The 22,482-nt window shown below is 46.1% G+C and overlaps 1 protein-coding gene across 1 annotated transcript in view; it reads left to right on the forward strand.

Annotated features, from left to right (window-relative positions):
- Positions 1–20,401, forward strand: part of LOC135396485 (major facilitator superfamily domain-containing protein 4A-like) — a 184,948-nt gene extending 164,547 nt beyond the window's left edge. Inside the window, exons 2-11 of the mRNA XM_064627480.1 lie at positions 8,608–8,803; positions 8,859–9,071; positions 9,125–9,239; positions 9,291–9,385; positions 9,435–9,527; positions 13,384–13,464; positions 13,525–13,672; positions 17,235–17,305; positions 17,398–17,503; positions 19,283–20,401. Coding sequence (XP_064483550.1) covers positions 8,608–8,803; positions 8,859–9,071; positions 9,125–9,239; positions 9,291–9,385; positions 9,435–9,527; positions 13,384–13,464; positions 13,525–13,672; positions 17,235–17,305; positions 17,398–17,503; positions 19,283–19,437 — 1,273 coding nt within the window. The 3' untranslated portion in view covers positions 19,438–20,401. The remainder of the gene's footprint in view (positions 1–8,607; positions 8,804–8,858; positions 9,072–9,124; positions 9,240–9,290; positions 9,386–9,434; positions 9,528–13,383; positions 13,465–13,524; positions 13,673–17,234; positions 17,306–17,397; positions 17,504–19,282) is intronic.
- The last annotated feature ends 2,081 nt before the right edge of the window (positions 20,402–22,482 follow it).

The raw sequence follows: 22,482 nt of genomic DNA on the forward strand, positions 1-22,482 counted from the left end.
AAGCACGGCATCCTCAGTGTAAATTAATTATTTTGGATGTGAGTCTGCTTCCCTGCATGACAAGGCTGAAATGGGAAGAGAGAAAAAAATTGGAGCGCTTCATTAATAGCGATCCAAGTAATAGGGTAATTATAGTTTCCATAGGAAGTAGAATTTTAATGGACTCCTAAAATTATAGTTTTGTAGTAGTATTTCTAAACTGCAATGCAATAATCATTAATATAGTATAGGAATGCTATCGCGTTCCCGTAAAGGCGTTCTGTCTTGTGCTTTGGAATGCGCGAATAGAACTTTGCTCGCAGCCTTTCCCGCCTTTATGCTCGCAATGCGCGAATGGAACTTTGCCCACCCGGCTTCCGCGCCTTTTTTGCTCGCGGGTGTAGCCTCAGACAACGAATGTATGAGCATAGAAAGGGTCACGTATTACATAAGCCTGGAGGTGATGTTGAGTGGTCTCACTTATTATTTTAAAAGAGTAGTGGCAGTTTACTGTAATTCTAATGACCATGATGAGCCTCTGGGGTGAAAATCGTTAATATGCGGGGTGCTTTTTTGTTGAATTTTAATGAGAGAATCAATGTCATTAAGAGTAGGACAAAGGAAATAATCTTGCGATTCAATAATTAATAGGAGTCTTTGCCGCTGTCTTCTTCTTCAGACAGGATGTGATGACGTCACGCAGTCTGTAGCAATGCATTGACCGTCACTGGAAAAAAAGTGTAGCAATAGAAAAATGGTGTGTATTCCCCTGGACGGATTTATGATGTGCACTGTTTTTGAACAAGAGGAGTGCGTGTGCTTGGAAATAGTTTGATGCTGGTTTCCTTCTTTGTTTCTTTTCGCTTTTTCCCCCTTGTTGTCTGACAAACATGCGCTGACATGCCTGGGCTTGTTCTGACATGCTTTCCTTCTAGATGTAGATTTTTCCTTTTTGAAGAGAAACATTCTTGACGATAGTGCTGCCTTGAATGGGAATAGTGCTATTCTTAATACTTTTGCGATTCATTTAGTTCAGAGAGTATAACCGCGAGGGGGACAGGTGTGTGACTTTATTCAGGAGGAACAAAGCATCATTATTCAATTATCTGCCTGGCTCTCGGGTGGGGCTGGAGGTGATGTGGAGTGGACTCACTTATTATTTTAAAGAGCAGTGGTAGTTTACTGTAATTCTAATGACCATGATGAGCCTTTGGGGTGAAAATCGTTAATATGCAGGGTGCTTTTTTGTTGAATGTTAATGAGAGAATGAATGTCATTAAGAGTAGGACAAAGGAAATACTCTTGCGATTCAATAATTAATAGGAGTCTTTGCCGCTGTCTTCTTCTTCGGACAGGATGTGATGACGTCACGCAGTCTGTAGCAATGCATTGACCGTTACTGGAAAAAAGTGTAGCAAAATGGTGTGTATTCCCCTGGACAGATTTATGATGAGCACTGTTTTTGAATAAGAGGAGTGTGTGTGCTTAGAAATAGTTTGATATTGGTTTTCTTCTTTGTTTCTTTTCGCTTTTTCCCCCCTTGTTGTCTGACAAACATGCGCTGACATGCCTGGGCCTGTTCTGACATGCTTTCCTTCTGCATGTAGCTTTTTCTTTTTGTACAAGGCATATTCTTGACGATAGTGCTGCCTTGAATGGGAGTAGAGCTATTCTTAATACTTTTGCGATTCATTTAGTTCAGAGAGTAACCGCGAGGGGGACAGGTGTGTGACTTTATGTCTTGCTGAACCATTTTTTTTTTTTCCTGTACAGTAAGACTTTGGGAATGAAATGCTACAATCTCCTCTTGTCTATGGTGTTTTTCTGCAATAGTTCCCTACGCAATCATTATAGTAGAATAAAGGAAATAATCTAGGGATAGTGATTCAATAAATAACAGGTGCCCTGTCTAGAGCGTACGCGTCCTTGAGCCACGCACCTGCATGATGACCGCATACCGAGAGACTATTGTTTCAGGTTGACCTTGTCTAGAGGAGCATTAGTGGAAAAAAACTGTGTAGCCCTGAGACAATAGGATGACGTCACGACCAATGAGAACGGCCTGCAGGGGGCGCAAGGATTCACTTCTCTCTTGGACACTGACGGGTCTCGACACGCAAATTCTGCTCCTGGCGTTGGCCGTCAGTAGAAGAGCGTAGCTTCGGTGGGGTTCTGTCTGCCTCTGATGGGGTGCGGATGTGTGGTTCGTCACTGGTGAATGGAGTTCGACGATGCAGGTGGATTTTGTGATGAGCGGATTTACAATGAGGGAATGCTGTGAACGGGAAAAATGATGGTGAGTGTCTTTTTCACTCTGTTCAAGTGTTTGTTTTCCTCTGTTGCCCAGCAGTCGTACAATTTGTGCTGACGTGTTCTGACATGCCCCGATATGCATGCTTTCCTGTGTTGACGTTTTGTAATTTTTCTCTTTTGACAAGGAACATTGTTGTCTTGACGATAGTGCTGCCCTGAGTTCTGCGCTCCTGTTTACCCGTACTCTGTGTTGATTTGTTGAGTACCTAGTCCTCTTATTTGCCGTTGATGGAGTTACGTGTTAGGATATTTTGTTCTTTTGCAAGTCTCATTTAGTAAGACTTTGGAATTCCTACGATCAGCTTTCATGCATGGTGCTCTTCTGCAATAGTTTCCTATTCAGTTGGTATAGAATAATAAAGGAAATAATCTTGGGATAGTGATTCAATAAATAATATGTCCCCTGTCTAAAGCGTACGCGTCCTTGAGCCACGCAGCTGCATGATGACGTCATACTGTGGCTTCATTGTAGATTGACCAAAGGAGCATTTGTGGAAAAAAACAGGGTAGCCCTGAGACAATAGGATGACGTCACGACCAATGAGAACGGCCAGCAGTGGGCGCAGGAATGCTTTTCTCTCTTAGCCTCACGACCAATGAGAATGGCCAGCAGGGGGCGCAGGAATGCTCTTCACTCTTAGCCTCTCAGAGGTAGTCGCCCCAGAGGGCGCTAGGAGCGCGTATGCGTAGCGGCCGCGGAGCGGCGCCCCAGTCAGTTTCTCTCCGGCTGTCGCGGAAAGCAGACGTGCGCTCCCCGCGCTCGCTCAGTTTCTGGCTGGTTGTCACGGAGAGCAGTCGCATCGGTCTGCGCTCCTGCTGTGGTGAGGTGATTTGTTGTGTAACTAATGCTTTCGCCAACTTTGTTCCCGCTTTGTTTGCGATTTTCGTGCCCGTGCACGTCGGGTGCTGGTTGCTGTTGTCCGGGCATCCCCGCCATTTTCTATCTTCTTCTGCCTTGGGACCGGGAGTAGCGCTGGCGTGATTCTTAATAATTTTGTTGTGAGATTAGTTGAGAAAGTAACCGCTAGGGGGTGCAGCTGTGGGGCTTTATACAGGAGAAAAAAACCATTACGAGTCAGTTCTCTGCCTGCCTCTCGGATGGAGCAGTCGCATGGTTCTGCGCTCCTGTTCTGGTGGGCTCATTTGTTGTGTAACTAATTGTTTTTTCTTGTTAGCTATTGATGGTTTGCATACTCTTGCTTTCCCAGCCTCTGTATTACGAGTGTTTTTCTCCTTGCATGCCCAGAGCTGTCCTAACTTGCCCAGACATGCCATGATGACGTCACAGCTGACGTCACAGGATGTCCGGAACTTGTGGTCATAGCTGGGATGCTTTGCAACCTGCCTCTGTGCTCCGTCGCCCGGCGATGGTCAGCGGCCTTTCCGGGCCGCTTCCTTCAAGATGGCGTCGTTGATCTTCAACTAAACTCCTTCTCTCCACTCTATCTCTATCTATTTTTTTTTATTTTTTATGACCACGTTTATCCGGAAACGCACAGGGTGGTCTGGACACTAGTTAGACGCTCCCCAATTAGTGTGATGACTCATTGGATGATGCTGATTAATGTGGGGGGTCCCAATTAGCTCTAATTGCTAATTAATGGCGTCCAGAAGCCTTGTAGCGTTTCCGGATAAGCGTGGTCAGTACTTACTACTGATGTGAGGATCCAATTTTATAGATATGTTCCACTGGTCTTCTAAGCGTGGTCCGAGATGACGTACTCAACAAACATACTCTGATCTTTCCATCAGAGCTCTTTAAAACCTTTTTCGACGACCCCCATTCTCCATTATAGCCTGGTTCGGTTCGGTTCTTCACTGGGAACAACAGCACCGACACTCACATCAGCCCCTTTTAAGCCTTTCAGTGATGTGCTGAACGAAGCTCGCTAGGATATTCTTTCTGCCATCTTTCCCATACCAATGCAGGGTGCTGTTGGCGGATCCTCTATGTGCTCCTCAGTAACTCCGTTGATTGGACAGCATCCTGCAATGCATCTTCGAGAGGGCTCGATGTTGTTGAAGCATGTGCTATTCGTCATGCTAGTTATCATGTCTGCTGGTGTCAATGGTTTGGGCTGTGTGTGTTCGTTATAGACGTACGTAGTCGGCCTGGTGTTAATCATGGCCTCCGCTTCAGTGAGTAGTGTTGCCATCTCTGCGAAATCTACAATTGTCCTTCATAGGGTCTTCCGAATGGCGGATTTTACCGAGCGTGTCAACCGCTCATAGAAGCCACCGCACCACGGAGCCCGCTCTGCTATAAAACGCCACTGGATTGCTCTGGTGGATCCATAATCTTGATTGATGGGATCTCTCATTACACTCCGTAGCTGCTCTCTTGAAAGTCTTTGCGTTATCGCTATAAACTTTATGGCAAGTTCCTCTACGAGCTGTGAATCTGCGAAACGCCTGTAGAAACTTGTTCGCTGACATGTCCTCACACAGTTCGATATGTACGGCTCTGGCGACGGCACATGTAAACAGGACAATATATCACTTTTTGTACGACTTCGTTTTGCGTTTCAGCGTTAGAGGTGCAGCGAAGTCGACGCCCACGACTTCAAAAGGGTGATGCATTGTTATACGAGGGGCGTTCAAGTCAAACCGGGACTTTTCATTTTTCGCAAAAGTAAAAAGAACTTAGAGGCGAGAAATTAGTCTTATTTTTCAACGTAATCTCCAGCTGCACTAATGCGCTTGTCCCAGCGTTTCACGAGGGCTTGGATGCCAGCAGCGTAGAAATCCTTACCGGCGTGTAGCAGCCATGATCGGACCGGATTCTTGACGTCGTCGTCGCAGCTGAAGTAGCGGCCCCCAAGGAACGCCTTCAGTGGACTGAAGAGATGGAATTGGCTGGGGGCGAGGTCTGGACTGTAAGGGGGATGTTGCAGCAACTCCCAGCCAAGTTCCTGTAAGGTGCGTGTCGTGATATGTGTGGTATGCGGGCGTGCATTGTCCTGTAGGAGGAGGACTCCTTTGGTGATGAGGCACGGCTTTCCGAAACTGTAGGTGTTCATGAATGATAGTGCTCAACGTTCCAACAGAAAGGTCAGTCTTTCGAGCCACTTCGAGACATGTTATCCGTCGGACCTTGAGGATCACGCGCTCCACAAGTTTGATGTTCTCAGGAACTCTGACACTGGGCTCTGAGCCGTCCCGGCCGGGATCGTCCTGCACTGATGTACGGCCGTTTCGGAACCTTTCCCACCACTCAAGGTTTTGCTCCGGCTAAGTGTATCGTGGCCATACTGAGCCTGAAGTCTTCTGTGAATTTCAGATGACTTTACGCCTTCATTCACGAGAAACTTCATAACAATTCGCTGTTCGATGTGCGCGCTCACCTCGTTATCGGCCATCTTGTCCAGCACGTGTCTTATGTTTTGCACAAACTTTGGACCACCACGTGGTGAAGGCGGAGGCTTGTCGCGTGTGAAAATGACGAAAAAGAAGTAGCGCGAGCCATTCAGAGCACTCAGAAGACAGAAAGTCCCGGTTTGACTTGAACACCCCTCGTACGTTCAGCTAGCAGTTGAGCATCCACTTGTGTCAAGTGTCTAGAATCGTTCTTCTTACATGTTGTACAATTCCTTATGACTCACTTGATTTGTTGCCGTGTTTTGATTATCCAAAATCTTTCCCTGACCTGGACAATTGTATCTCGTACCCCAGAATGCAGTACCTGGCGGTGTGAGGCCAAGATCAAAAGGTCACCGTAGTAGGAGTGTGCTGGAATGGGAATGGGATGACGCCTTGCGAATGACTGCTGGCTTGAATGCAGACGTCTGCCAACTCTCAAAATGTTGTTCTCGTCCAGGAATGGCCTGAGGTCCTGCTGCTTGGATGACTCGGGAATGGGCTTCCCCTTTGTTAAACAGCAGATCTCGTCTGTAAATGCCGAACTTTGTACTATTCTGATCCAATAATTTTGTGCTTTCTCGGCTTCCTCCGCTGACAGCGAACCTACATGCACATTCATTCTTCTTGCGTTAGCCATAAAGCGCAGCACCCACGCGGTTATCCGGTAGAGGAAATTTTACGTTACTGAATCTTCCCACATCCACTACAGGATGTGCTGTCACTTGATTCGAATGCAACACTACGTGGTGCACTTCTAAGCTCACGACTATAAATGAACTGTCCGGTGAGGGCCACGAATGACGTGAAGCTTGTAACCATGACGGTCCTTTCCACCACAGGTGAGAGGTCAGTAATTGCCTCGGCGCTATACCTCTGGTTAAGAGGTCGGCTGGGTTCATATTGCTAACCACATATTGCCAGTGTTCCTTGCCAACGTTCCGCTGAATTTCAGTTGCCCCATTGCAGACAAATTTCATCCATCGTACTGGATCGCCCTTTATCCAGTGTAGAGTGATCCAGTCCAGAAGTAATTCACAGTCTTCAGTTCAAAGTTGTCCCTCAAGTACGTTGAAAGGCGTGACGCCATCAACGCTCCTAGGAGCTCTAGTCAAGCGAGTGTCATCTCTTTGATGGGAGCAATCCTAGATTTTGCCATTAGTAGCTCTGTACTGTATGCCGTCGAGCCACACTTGAGACGTAAATAGACCACCGTCCCGTAGGCAGTAGGACTTGCATCCGAGAAGAAATGCAACTCTGCCGCTGCCTGCTCCGAGACTATCGTTCCATAATACCGTGGAATTTGTACAGCTGTAAGGAGGGTCCAGTTGGCTGTACCAGTCGCGCCATCTTCCATTGATGTCAGTTGGTGTAGTGGCGTGTCGCAATCCAGCTCTCTTTTCCAGATGGATTGCAGTATCAGTTTTCAGGTGACGATGATACGGTACGATGAAACCCAGTGGGTATATCTGCGCAATTTTACGCAAGGCCTGTCGCTTTGTAACTTTCTGTGTTTGCATGTCACCTTCTCCTGTGCCATGCATAGGTAACGGTAGGCAGAATGATGCAATGATGAACGAATGATGCAGATGAGCTGTTTATTCGCCGAAGGTTGATCTAAGAATGAACGGGATTCTGTCGCGTGGTAAGCGACCTTGACTTCATCTTCTTTGTTGACATAAAATATTGACATAACATTCAACACCTACGAAGCACAACACCCTGGTGCCGACCAAGAAGATGTTGCTGCTGGGCCGCATTCAACAGAGCGAACTATGCGCCATTATATCTGCCAGTTTTTTTTATTCATGCAAATATAAGCGGGTCTATATTGAGACGTGAGAGTTTGGCGAATAGTTTAGTGTGAGAAACCCTGTCAAAGGCCTTCTCAAGGTCCTAAAAGACTGCGCCAACCTGTAAGCCAGAATCAAGACTAGATAATGCATGGTTGGTTAAACCGGCTAACGGGATTTCGTACGAATATCCCCTGCGAAAACCGCGCTGATATCTAAAAAAGAATGTGTTACTTTCCAGAAAATTTAAAACATGCGAGATGATAATCTGCTCGAAGAACTTGCATGGTATACTGGTGAGGGAAATTGGCCTATAATTACATGGATTTAGCTTATCACCAGGCCTTGTGAACTGGAATAACCTTGCCGATTAGCCAACCAGAAGCAATGTCGCCTGTAGCAAATGACTGGGTTAGGATAAGATGCAGAAATTCCGCGCTAATGGATTTTATATTTGTAACATCTTGGAGTTTGTACCGTCGTGTCCACAGGATGAACTGATCTTGAAGTTATTAATTAAATTCAAGATACCATAGTACGCTATGTCGATGATACCTATATGGCGGGGAGATCTGGTAGCTTAGAGGAAGGGGTACTTGCAATAGTATCAACAGAGAAAACGGAAGTGAAGTAATCGTTCAGTACCATAGCACAGTCTTGGTCGGTTACTGAAGCACCAGAGGGATCATGAATGCGTAATGTTTCATACTGACTTGACCCAACTATGTTCCAGAATTTCCTGGGGTTACCACGCAGCATAGAAGGTAGTGTATACTGATAAGGCGAACGTTTAGCTGAAAGGATATTGACCATAAAATCGGATTCAGCTGCGTAATATCTACTCCACGCGTGATCATTTTCCTAAGTTTGGCTTTCTTGTACAATCTCTTTTCGTTTTAATGTGTTATTGAACCATGCTACCGCATGCGACACACTCACGGATATAGTAGGAACGTATAGGTACTCTCAAAGTCAACTAATTTGTTTTGAAATAAACACCAATTCTCTTCTACCGACCTTGAATGACATATTCGTGGCGCATCCTTGCGCCCATGTGGTCCCACGCATGGTAGACATATTTTGGAGAACTTGCGTACGAAGGGGAACGTGTAGAACCGGCTATGACGTATTGTATTGATTCAAGTGCAGTTTCTTTTCATGTCAGGTTGACGGCCAACGTTACGCTCCTGTTGGGGACGACTGTGATGACGGTGACGATGGCGCTGATTCCCCTATGCCGGGCGCTTGTGTTGCTCGCCGTGGTGCTAGCACTCATGGGCTTTTCCATGGGGGCCATTGACACAGTAGCTAACGTCTACATGATACGCATCTACGGAAGAGATGTCTCGCCCTTTCTGCAAGTGAGTAGCCAAAACTCTTCCTTCGTCACAGAAACCTGTTATAAAACGAGCGTAGGCCCTGCACTTTTTCTACGGCATAGGTGCATTCGTCAGCCCCATGATCGCTCAGCCATTTCTGCTGAATGAAGATTGCTCAGCCTTCATTGACAATGGCTCTGAGCCGCTGGACACGGACTTTGGCCCTGGAGCATTACCTGCTGCCACATTAGAAGAAGCGCAGAGAAAAACACACATCGACTACGCCTTCTGGATCATGGCTTTGCTCATGGTACGCGTACTCTTATATTTATTACGAGGCTTTCAAATTCTGTTTTCTGTCAGGTTCCCGTGGTGGCTTTGGCAGCATCTTTAGTAATTAAACAGCTCATGAGAAGAGTTGACGTTACAGATGAAGCAAACAAGTCCTGTTACGATAGTATGGATGGCGCTGTGTCAGGTGAGAGATAAGTTGTGCACATTGCGGAGCTGACACGAGTCTTGGAAACAGTTGCTTCAGCAGATACGACGGTACAGTCGACCACGCAGATTATTCTGGTTACTTTGCTGACGGCGTCCATTATGTTCCTCTACGATGGACTGCAGGTACGTAGAGACCATAAATGCTGAAATAAATGCTCATCATTTTTGTTAGGCAGCATATGGTGGTTACATCTACTCATACGCCGTCAAGGGTCCAGCACGACTTCCAAGACGAGATGCCGCTTACCTCAACGCCCTCTTTTGGGTAAGAATGATGTGTTTATCCTCGGTTTTAAAACGGTTTAAACTCGGTGTAAGTAAAAAACAAGTCAACAACGTAAATCAAAATTATGATTACGCTGATGAACTAATTGTTGCCCACTACGTAATAAAGACAATTATTTTTTTGGTATATTGAGAAGGTGTTTTTCGGAATTATTACTTCCCGGGAATTCTGAGTATTTCGTGGTTTACAATCCAACCAATATCCGGAATTCCAATATTAACTCTGAAAAAACCGACACCATGAAACAGCAGCACACAAAAAGAATGAGAAGGTATCTGCGACAGATCTTGCACACAATAGACCTGTATGACGATTACCTCACGATGTGAATATCTCGAAATCCCGCTATCCCTTACCTTTATCCAGCAAGGCAGCTTACGCTTGCGTCTTACCGAACACGTTGCGTCAGCTATAGCTGCTCTTTCAAGAAAACAAATTGTTTGTCATTTGTGCTCTCTTGTCCACTTCGAAGAGGAGGAGAAGCAACGAAAAATGAAAAACCGGAAAAGAAAACACCTTAGGCGCTTGACGTATCCCGGGTAGACCTGGGAAATGGCCGAAATAACCTCAAATCGTGAAAGTGTGCTTCCGATTATTATTATTTATTAGCTCAAAATGCCTTCATATCGAGTGGAGTCACCATAGTTGTGTTCGACTTAAGAAGGAAAAGAAATATATAGTCGTGTTCAACAAAAGGAAAATAAATCTAGTCCGTCAGCTCTCAAAATATTACTGCACCGCAGGTCGGATGGCTGGACGCAGAGAGACGCGTTCTCTCCCTGTGCCAGATAATGTAATCCATCGGGATCCCTCTGCTTCCGGCTCGTCGGCCTGTTAAGACTGGCCGGACGACACTACGTTGCAGCAGAAAGTGTGCTCCCCTACTGATTGCGCATGGTGAAGCCGCAGTATTTCTCCTGGTGCGATATTACGTATCCTTATCTCCGACGGCGTATGTGGTCGACGGGCTACATTTCTTTTCGTCCTTCAGTTGAGCACTACTATAATCCGTCAGCAACATACGCCGTTAGATATGGGGAGACGCAAGAGCGCGCCAGGAGAATTACTGCAGCGCCACCTGCGCCATCAGTATGTGGATGCACTTTCTGCCACAGCGTAGTGTCATGCGGCCAGCAGCCAATACGGAAGCAGTGGGTATGATGAATTACGTGATCTCGCGCAGGAGGGAGCATGTCCTCTCTGTGTCCAGCCATCCTATCTGCGTCACATAATATTTTGAGTGCTGACGGACCAGATTTTCTTTCGTTATTAACTTGAACACAACACCACTATAGCTCTATAGGTTCCTAGGCTCTATGCAATAGGCTCTATGCAATGAGGAACATACTTTAAATTAACAACGCGCGAAACATCCGTGTAATGCGGGTGAATTTCAGCCTTGACTGGAGGCACTTCGACATTGGAATCACGGAGCAGGGTACTCTGTTTAGTGACTGTGCTCGTTGAAAACAAAATGATGCAGCCAGCTGGTGTAAACGTCCTACCCTGCTCCGTGATTCCAATGTCGAAGTGCCTCCAGTCAAGGCTGGAATTCACCCGCATTACACGGATGTTTCGCGCATTGTTAATTTAAAGTCTGTTCCTCATTGCATGAAGAGGAGCCACACCTATGCGTCGCGAGGGTTGGTAACCCCGATTCGAGGCAATCTCGACACAAACGGAAACGAAACCCATCAACACGTCATCAGGGCATCACTTTTCTTGCTGAGCTCTTGGTTACTGTAGCCCCACAGAGTCGTTTTTCAGATAAATCCGAATTGCTTTGGTTTTCGATTTTTTTTCCCCACTAATTCCGAGAAACCCGCAACTCCAGCTATTAGCTATTGGATTATCGTCCAACATCTCCGCTTTCAGTCCTAAGTAATATTGTCGAGAACACTGTTTTAAGTAGTATTCAGTAACTTTGAATAAAAATAGTCTCCCTTTCGCAGTACGCATTTATGGAAAGAAAGTCCACTGAAATAGTATTAGTAGATATGGTTGAGCAGCTGAAGTAGAACCTGAGGAATACCTGGTGACCTGTATAACCTGGATCGTTTCGTGCCACTGTAATTATAAGTGGCTTTGTAAACCTAACGAAGGCCTTTTATCTCATCAATTGCAACTTATTATTAAGTAAACTTTAATATTACGGTACGAGACTCAGGAGAGCCGCGGATATTTGTAACAGAGGAAAAACAGTCTCTGTTGGAAATATCCTCGTCCTCACCGGTTCGCTGAGTTTCCTGCCTTTCTACTCACTTGAACATTATGGGGTATTTTGAACATTATTAAGTGCGTGGTCCTCCTCTTAATCTCAGAAGTTATTGAAGTTTCAGGTAAAAAAGAAAGAAAAAGAACAGTCAAAGTGTATAAACCCATTCTTTTGAGTACCGGGATTGGAGATTGACACGTGTCGCCACTTTTCGGCCCGGCCCGCAGACTGAAAACAGGACTGAGATTGCCCCGGACCCGGAACCGAGAGACCAGACGAAAAGTAACCCCGAGAGAGAGGAAACACACAGATAACTACAACAAATTATCGATTGTCCCTCGTTTCGTCTGTGTGTCTCCTCCGGATTGGTTTTCGTCTTGCTTCACCAGTTAGCCTGCCCTTCTAAGTCTTTTGCAAGAAAGACCAATCATGCGCGTTACGCAAATCGGAATTGCGTTACAGGTTAAACAGCGAACAGCCAAATGATCGTACCTCCCAGATATCACAGACCCCCACGAGCTTATTCGATTACACATTGCTGGTACAGGCATACCCATATCTCTTTATTCACTGCTAAACAGTATTGTGAACGAAGAGGATGTCGTCAACGGACATTGAATAGAGTATTGTTAGAAATATACTTGAGTCATACCAAGATCCTTTCGTTATTTCCGGTCTTCGTAGACACACTGCGAACCAGTTTTTCTCCGGGTTGCGGAATATCATCGTCACCAGCCGTACCAGATTATGAGAACCCCATTCCCTTGAAAAGTAGAATTTTTTAAACGGCAAGGTGCGCAGCCTGTCTCTTTTCTTCACTGAGCACAGGCGATAGATGACCTAGCGAGCAGTGATATTTTGTGTAATTTCATTTTCTGTTCTGGGGTGTAGCACTTGAAATTGTAATATAGGTCGGTGAGGTATAGAGCCCAGAACCGGCCTGTGGTTCAAAAGCTCCGGGTAACCCGTGCCCGGCTTACAGGCTGCCGGGATAGCGGGCCACGGGTCAGCCCGGTCCACGTCAAGTACGGATCGATCTGGGAATTTCACCAGTTCAATCGGTTACTTTGGTTTCACCTTGTTTTCTTGTAGGTATTAAGTACATATACGCATTAGTTATGCATAAATATCACGTACTCATGTATAAACTAATTCATATTATTGTCAGCTCCTTATTAATTATGGTACAATATCATACAGTTTCATAAATACATTTGCGAAATTTCTCCAGCCTCACACACGATATGCCAAATACAAAATGCCTGTAGCCTTCAAAGTACTTACAAATACCTAATGAACTATCTTACGGGGAAAAAAGTAGAGAGCACTTCCACCAGAAACGTGCAAGGTTTGAAGTTTTTGACATATTTCAAATTATGCTCTCAAATATCTGATGCGTTGTCTGTTCACACAGTCAGTGTGAAAATGGGCGCATTTTGTAGTCTGCATCATGCCAGTAACCAGTTTTGAAACACGTATTCTGTGCTCTGGAAGGACAGCATCACAGGCATGCCTAGCTGCCCCACTTTGAATCCTTGTAAATAAAAAAAAAGAGAAAAGAAAACTACGGAATGAACGTATAAAAGCCTACCTAGCTAATTACACTTTCATACCACACAGGGGATGTTTGCCGCGGGCCGCCTAGTGTCAATCGTGCTGGCAACGCGCCTGTCGCCATCTATCATGCTCCTCTGCAACATTGTGAGTTTGTGCAGCAGTGGCGGTCTGCTAGCAATCTACATAATGATCTCTCTGTTTCAGATTGGTTGCAGCATAGGGGTAGTGCTTATGCTGTGTGTTCCTTGGAGCAAGGCTGTTCTCATCCTGGGAACGCTCCTTCTGGGAAGCTTCATGAGCAGTGTGTTCCCTACCGCACTGTCGCTCACCGAACAACGCATCCATGTCACGCGTGCGTATCCACACTGACTTGGCTACAGACTGAGTAGTGCATATGAATGGCAAACCGGCTTCAGCTGGCTACTGCTGGCCATGGAGGCGTCGCGCGCGCGGAAGCGTATCTGACACGGGAGGAGCGCATTTCGTAGTTTCGTTTCTTCGCCGGGAGAGTCTGTTCCGGTTCTACTTGCTCATAAAACTCAGAGGTTTCTGACAAGAGTGAAGAATGTGCATCTGCACACAACCGAAAAGGGCTGGAAGCCTTGTGTAGGACTACGTTACGAAAATTTCCGGTATGAACGCTTCCTTACTGCGCCCATAGAGAGTCGATCAACGGTGATCGACGTTTTATGAGCGGCGCTACTCGGTCCCGAAAGTAGATTTGGACAAGTGGTCACATTTGTTGGACACTGTAAACACTACATAATGAGTTCCATTTTCACTTTTATCTGTTCTTTGTGGCAGCGATTTATGAAGTTGGCCCTGCGCCGAGGAGGCAGTGTGGAGATTCTATCTTGGTTGCGGCGTCGCGGTTCCCGCGGCAGGCCTCTTTTGCAAATGCGCAATACTCCCATTTTAAGCATATTTTGATTCCATTTCGTTTATTACAACGCAAATAACGACTCTGAAGGTGTTAGACAATCAGACTTTTTTTTTGTCCTGCATGTGTGGGCATGTTCAGCTTACACTATTGCTGTTCTTCCTGTCTTAAAACTAACCGTGAGGAATGGAAGAGTGGTGAAATAGCAATATGTGGTACAACAGGAAAGTTGAGCCTGAAACTAATGTTTTCAGTGGAAATTACGATGTTAATTTTCGTTTTACTCCTTTAATGAACTCTGTCACACAGTTACATGAACAACATGCGGTGTTCACGTTATTTTCCACAACTCATGAACTTCTTCATCCAGAGGGTTATTTTCAGATATTATTTCTGACAGCGATTGCCACATTTTGTATATTTTTGATTGATATTTTTGTTCAAGATACAGGCGTATATTCATGAGGGTTTCTGCGTTTTCCAAAATTTTTGGGTGTCCCAAAATCAATTTTGGAAATACATGGAGAGCTTTGTTTATGAAACTTACATCATTCGATGGGGCATTAATTTGGCTACATTTTCCTATATAGCAACATATTTTGAAGTGATACTGTCAGCCAAAAAAAATATATTTGTCAAACCACCCAAAAATTGCCCTTTTTGCGGCTGTAAGGAAAGTGTTAAGTCGCACCTTGTAGAAAGACCAGTTTTCCTACCCATAACTTGTAAATCTTTTATGGTTGCAATATTCCTGTAGCAATGTTGCCCTTAGGTGGCATCTTATGATCTTCATTCATTTCATTTTTTGTAGCACAAAAGAACATTTTTAAGGGGAAGTTGGCCAAAAAGCAGCGCTAAAGCAGCTTGCAATTTTATATCTAGTTCCTGCTTCCGCACATTACCTATCATTTAATGGAACGCCAACTACTCGAACTCGACTCGATACTCGACACAGTGATTTGGTATTACTCAAACTCGACTCGAATTCGACTCGAACTTGAAAATTTTGCTACTCGCACAGCGACTGGCATACACTCTTTCGGTCGACCCAGAGTGCAATATGCGTCTGTAATATGGAGCCCCCATCAGAAATATTTGATAGACCAATTGGAGTTGTATCAAGAAGTCGGTCGCTTTATTTGTGACAAATGTAATCGTTGCAGCGTGATGCAGTCTAAGAAAACCGAGGCCATTCCACTCTTGGAAAATAGAAGAAAAATACGTAGATTGTCACTTTTTCGTCAGTATTTCATCAGGATCACAATACCTACAATTAGCATATCAATTCTCAAGTTGTGTTGGTCACTCCTTTAAGGGCTGTGTAAGGGCTCCAACGGCAAACAGCGTAGCTCGTGCAGCGTCGTGCAGTGTGCTCATGCAAGAGCACGACGATTGACTGTGCACGTTCTCTGCCGCTCGAGTATAAACACTCCAATGGCAGTCAACCTCGTTGCGCGCGCTCGGTCGTAGAAGTTACGACGAAGTATAAACAGCCCTTAAACCTCAAGACTGAATTTGGCGCTACTGAGTACTTTCGACTCACCTATTCGCAAACTTCCCATCCGTGATTGGAATTCACTTCCTGAGCGCGCAGTGATTTTGTGCGGAATTGTGTGAGCCAATATAATGATCTCATTGTCTGTCGCATTTGTTTATCTCTGTTCTGCACTGCGTTGTGTGAGAGTTGGGTGTGTTAACTTGTGCCCCCCCCACCCCCCACCCCGAACGTAATGTCTTTCATGTGCACTTCGAATATTTAAATAAATAATCTAATCGGTATCAGTCATCTGAATTACAGCAACATCAGAAAGAAAAAGAAGGTCTCGGTCTAACAGGTCAGAAACGAACGAGCTGCAAACTGGCGACAGAAATAAATGATTGCGATTAAGAAGAGCTGGCACGGTAGTCCAAAAGATAAAAGTATTTACTCGCATATTGGACGGACTCGTGTATTGAACACACCCCGACTTTAGTAACACGGCCGGATCGTATCGCGCAGCGCCAGCCAGCGTACCACGCTCGCGCTGTCGCTCGTCTCACGCATCAACGAGAACAAACGCCTGGTGCCAGAGTGACGAACGACGATTGCAAGGAAGAGGAGGAGGGCAGCGTTAAGCAACGGAGCAGCGTTGGTAGGCGTTCTTCGGAGTACTTGCGGAGTAACACACGTGCGATGGTTTGTTCTTGTACTCGTCGGCACCTTCGTTTTTCTCGGCAACCAATGGACAAACGCACAGCTATTCGTGCAAATATAAGCAAGCATGTAGAGGAGTATGGAAATCGTAATGCAATCGTGAATCAGTCAGCAAGCTTCTGAAAGAGTGTGTTCGCCGGTTGTGTATGGAGCGAATGACGACCGCGGGCCATGAACTGACGAAAGCTAGGAAAGTGAGGCGACTGGCGATACAAACAGTTTGTGAGTGGAGTTTTCAGGCCTGGGACATGTAGCCTCCCAACATCATAATGAAAAACTTCAAAGTGACTGGTATAATAGTATATCGTCCACGCTTGATGGAACGGATGATGAACGGATTGGTGTGGGAGAATGGCGACGATGGGGGAGAATCGCAACGATTCCGAGGAGATCGTTGCTGGTAATCTCAGAATAAAAGGGAGTTGAGTTTGCCAAAGGTGATGGGTTCCAATTTTCCCTGGCATATTGTACACCCCCCTTGAATGGGGTGTTTTTCAGTAAAAATGTGCGTCCTTTATGCGAGTAAATACGTATCTCTCGCTTTTCTTTCGGAACTCTTTGTGTCGCCGTTTAACTGCTTCTGTGAGTTCCCCTGTCTCTCAATTTGCTGAAAGAGCTAGTGCGGGGTGTCTAAAGGATTGGGCTCACGCAAAAAAAAAAAAAAAAACGAAATTGCAATAATGCTGCCACTGCCCGTCGGAAAATCTGTACCGGAGCGATTCTGACACTGCTCCAATGCTACGTGGCAGGATTTGATGAAAATCAATTTGATCAAATTTCAATTGCGCGATCTTGCCATATTTCTTCTCAAATAAATGCATAAGTATAAAATATTTACAGCTAAAATAACAAGTACGCTGGTGTTCGGAGCAGCTCTAGGAGAGATGTCAATGCCAGTCATACTTGGCCATGTGAGTCTTTTGGCCGTTACCTTAGTTGTCGCTCAGTTGCTTTGAAAACTTACCTTGTTACCTTGAAACCGATTTTTTTTCTCGGCCAACAGGAGTTTCACCGTGCGGGAGCAATGGCGTTCTTGGTCACCTGCCTGGTACTCTGCTTGCTTTCTTGCGTGGTCTACTTCATCCTGTGGCTTCTCGGTCGACGCCAGGGTGAGCATTCCATAACACACGCACACGCAGAGGAATGGCCCGGAGAAATGCCCCATTTCGTGTTTTAACTCGCAAACACAAGCATACCATGCGATGTTGGGCACTGCAGGGTAGAGCACTGCACGGGCCGACTTTTCCGGGCCCGACCCGGCCCGGGCACATCGAAAAATGGCCCGGCCCGACCCGGGCCCGGACCTTCATATTTTTATGCGGCCCGGCCCGGTGACCCAGTGACTAGAGCCCGGCCCGGCCCGGTGACCCGGCGAGTAGATCCCGGCCTGGTATTTCCAGCCGCGACGTACGCGTTTCTGGCGATTATCAAACAAATTTATAAGTACATTTATAAGGAGAGAAGACAAACATACAAGTGATGGCGTAACACCGTAACCGCACGAGACCAAATTAAATCCAGAACGCACGGGGCGTTATCGTTACACTGTCAAGATTTTGCGGAGATAGAGCATGCTGTCTACAAACTGCTTCTCCCAGTCCCTATCCCTCTCACCAAGCTTTGCCAAAGTGATTGTGAAATATGTGAGGAGTGAGGAGCAATGTAAAGTTGCTTGGAGAATGTTCTAGAGGGCCGAATCATATGCATAATGCAGTACCCTTTGCTTGTCTTTGCAAAATATGCACAGGAATGACGCAAGCGCATGATGATATGAACTAATGCATCTCCAATGTGTGGAATTAGCTGCGTGGCCCGGCCGGGCCTGACTCTCGGGAACATATTTGTCGGCCCGGGCCCGGCCCGGCCCGCGGTAGTGGCGTATTTAACGGCCGGGCCCGGCCGGGCCCGTGGTGCTGGCGTATTTTGTCGGCCCGGGCTCGGCCCGGCCCGGAGCACACAGCCAATAACAAGCCCAGCCCGGCCCGCGGGCCGGGTCGGGGGCCCGGGCCCGTGCAGTGCTCTACTGCAGGGTGGCCAACGTCGCAGTTACATCAGCACTTACTTGCCACTTGGGCTTCGCTTCCGGCACCAGATAATCAGCAACAATACAAACGTAGCATTTTGCCTCATCAAATACATTTCTTTCTCCTCTGAGCTTATTTCAATCCATGAAATGTTCCAGAAGTAATGGATTAGGGTACTGCCCTCAAGTCATTGTCATAATTTGTGTGTCGCTGTTGTTTCTCCACTTTAATCTTTTACTCATTCGAAACCGGCTCCCAAACTGAACAAGAAGCAGCGGGCTTCACTTCTAAGTTCAAATTAAAAAAATGACACACCGTTGCAACCCTTAGAAAAGCAAACGGAAAGAGTCAGACTATACAAGCGTGAACTGGTCTCGAGGTTTGCTCGCAAGACCGAACGTATCATTTGTTGTTGTTGGTTGGTTGGGAAGGGAGGTTGAATTCGTGCAAGCGAATTCTGCTACCCCCCAAAAAAGGAAACGGTACGATTGCACCACAGAAGGTGCGAGCACACCGCACACCGCAAAAGTTCACCGGGGCGAGCGTCTCGACCGCGACCACGCAGGACCGAGCGCGCCGTTCACATAAAGGATCATAGTAATGTCCACGCACCGTTTAGTATAGGGTTTCTAGTCCAGATTTCACAATGAACTTGACAAGAGCATTGAAGGCTGCGTCCCTGTGCTTAGCGTCCAATACGCCTAAGACTTTCTCTATGCTGAAGTCCCTGCTGTCGAGATGGCCTAGGGTCTGCCTCAAGATGCCTCTTTGTGCAGCATGTTTTGGACAGTGCACGATGATATTTTCGGTGTTCAGTAGCATTTGTTCATTGTTGCGGCACCGAGTAATTATTCTGTATCGTAGGTGCAGTATTTCCCTGGGAGAAACCTTCAGACACGGCACCATCGGGGGAAGACGCTGGACTAATGACGCATCACGTCCGGTACTACTCCCGCATGAAGAGCGACCCCAGTGACAACAGCGTGGAGGAGAGAGAGAGCTCTCTCACCGAGCAGTAACGTTTCAGTGGAAAATCTACTGATCACTCAGGTTGTGAAATGGTCGCCTCAAATAGTGGTCGACACGCTGTTGAAAACGCCAAATGGGGGCAGCCACAAGAAAGGCTATAGTGTCTGTTTGTTTTTCTATTTTACGATTATTTTACCTACGTTTACTACGTCCTAGCGAAACATTTACACATACCCTTCCTGTTTGCCCATTGCGTTCCACGAACATTTTTGTGTGCGAAACACTCCCTGTAAAATTTTATAGAAAATGGAGATATAGCCGAAGCTCTATCGTCGCGTGTGAAGAAGATAGTTATATATCTTGATCGTGGCCCGGCGCAGAGCAGGGAGGCGACCTTGGGATCTTAGTGCCGACCCAACGTCGTGTTCCCTCCCCGCGTTGCGCCTATGAGCTCCAACTAGGACGAAACGTCCGTCCGCAACTGGGAGGCCACGATCAAGTTGTAAAATTGTAGCAACTCAGCGTAGGTGGTGATGGAACGAAACAGCGTCAAGAGAACGCAGGAGAAGATATATCCTATATAGCGCTGACTCGCCACGAAAAACTGCACTTGAGTCGCGCGTCTCTCCTTTTAAAGTGGTCGTGTATGCGGCGGATGAAGTCTGTCGAACGAGCAATGGATTCAGCAATGAACGGTCAGCAAAGAATAGGACCGTCGAAATACCAGGACTGGAGCATTCCAAGGAGAGCAATTAATGTACTGAGAGTTGAAGCGCATAGGGATGACTCGCCTTAATAGCATCAATTTAGGCCACTGGGTGTGCGCAACACAACAGTTTAGCAGCTCTCAAAATAATATTCGGGATATTTGGAGTAGCTCCAGTATCGTTCCTAATGCGCAGTCCCATTTTTGGTACGATGTGTTTCATGTGGTGCTATGAGAACTAGGCTTCCGTCTTCTTGTTGTGTATCTTTCTTTTTTCTCATTGTTTCCTATAAAATAATCCACTCTTCCGTTGTTCGATATATTTTCCCTCATGGCAACAGCCCATCGGCGGTTCCCTTTTTGTAGCGTTTACGAAATTGTTCTCAGTGGGAATAAGTTTAAAAAACATGTAAATACGCCAAGTCTGAAAAGTACGGAGAATGAACAACCGCAAGCAGGGGTTCTTTTTATCTTTATTTATAAAAAAATTGCAAATTCGAGAAATATGTGCTCCGGTGCTTTATCCTAGACTTTTGATAGACTGCGCATCTATAGTTCAGCCCTTCACCTCCAGGTATTTCTTCGGACACGTTGCATCATATGTCAGTAGCACTGTTCATTAAGAGATTTGTATCCCTTCTATTTAAAGAACAACCCTTCCAAGTCGTGAACGAAGGCAACATCGTGATGACGTGGTGATACTTTCCTTTCTGTTCTTTCTTTTTGTCTTGGTATTGCCGACACCCAGTGCCATCACTGACGTTACTATCGTTCTGCTTCTAGGCTGTTACCAAGTTTGGCCCACAAATCAGTACGAGGACCGTGAGGTTCAGGCATCTCAAAAGTGGCGTGCACAACACGCCAACACGCGACGACAAACAGCGCCGATAAGAGCCGTAACGTTGCCAAAACGTTAACGGGGGCTCGTTAACGTAGGGACGAGGCAAATTTGGTGTCTCGCCACGAGTCCCCATTGACCTTCCCTACGCAAGAACACTTCTGGACATACTTTGTACAATTTGCGTCTGGCACAAGTTACGTGTTGAAACAAAGTGTCTGGAAAGACGGATGGCAATCGCCATAATAGAGGGCGAAATTTACGACCTATGTAGATCAGTGCAATCGTTTCTAACTGTTTTCCTAGCCTTTCCACAACTAAGATGATGATGCTGATCAAAAGAAAAGGAAGGGGACTTAAGTAGCGAGAAAGTCGGGCAGGTTACCCCGGTACGCCTACATGGAGTTGGTTAAAAAGGGGCGAACAAAGGTACTGCTCCGGAACCGTTTCGAACTAATAACTTGTAATCTCGACGTAGTCGAGACTGCCGAATGATTAACAACGTCCACTGCTCGTAATCATTTTGGAGGATTGTGAACATAATCACAAATCTTAAAACGATGCTATAAAATTACGGCTGTCAAAGGGTTAAGGCAATCATTTTCGCAAACATGTCCCGCGCCTGTCATCAAAGTCGCTTGGAGATTATCAGTGTGCTATGCAGGTCGGCGCCATTTTGAGTCGGACGACACGATTTCTTTCCTGTTTTTGGTAAGAGGCATTCTACAACCACATCGCGGCATGCTTCTACCGCTGTTTTGAGCAACTTAACGTGAAAAGAGCGTCGAAATCGCCAGGTAACATGGTACAAATCGCTGCATCGCAATCAGTTGATTAATTAGTGGCTGTAGGACGAGGACAGCGATGTCGGTGTCAGACGGTTGCAAGTCCTCATAGATTGAGACTCGTATTAAAATTTTGCTAGCCGAAGTATAGCCGTAGTGTAAACGTACGCCTAAATCCCCTTGCTTTGTGAACTGCATGTCACGAGACATTGATTACAGTTGAAATAAGGGGTACGCTTATTATTGTCTCACCCCTTTCTCGTACAATCATGTATTATGCATCTCACACATACGGGAGATCTCTCAGGCTCAATCCAGGCTTACTGGGAAATCCACTTGAGTGGGCCCTCACACGCTTTGCCTTGGAAACCATTGTCTTTCAACTTTGCTACTGTGTATACTCTATAGTGTGCGTTGCGTGAACATTGTAGGGATTTTGTAAAGTGTGCGTCACTGCGATGCACCTTCCCTTAGGTGTCTGTGTAGCCAAACGAAGTAACGAAGGAGAGGGTCTGGAGCCTTAAGGGCCTAATAGTAAAATTAAAACAAACTCTTACGCCACCGTCACACGTGCGTTTCAATGGTCCTTGAATTGAATGACTATCGAACTGAATGGTAATCGGACGCTACTACACGGACACTTTGAATTACCACTGACTCGGATGGCCCTCAACTCGATGTAGGTTCGTGAAACACAATCGAAGCTTTCAAGGGTTCTCGAAAGCTGCCGCTGGCAGCCTCGTGATTGACGAACAAGCCTAAGCAT

Source organism: Ornithodoros turicata, chromosome 6 (assembly GCF_037126465.1).
Source record: "Ornithodoros turicata isolate Travis chromosome 6, ASM3712646v1, whole genome shotgun sequence".
NCBI classification, from domain to species: domain Eukaryota; kingdom Metazoa; phylum Arthropoda; class Arachnida; order Ixodida; family Argasidae; genus Ornithodoros; species Ornithodoros turicata.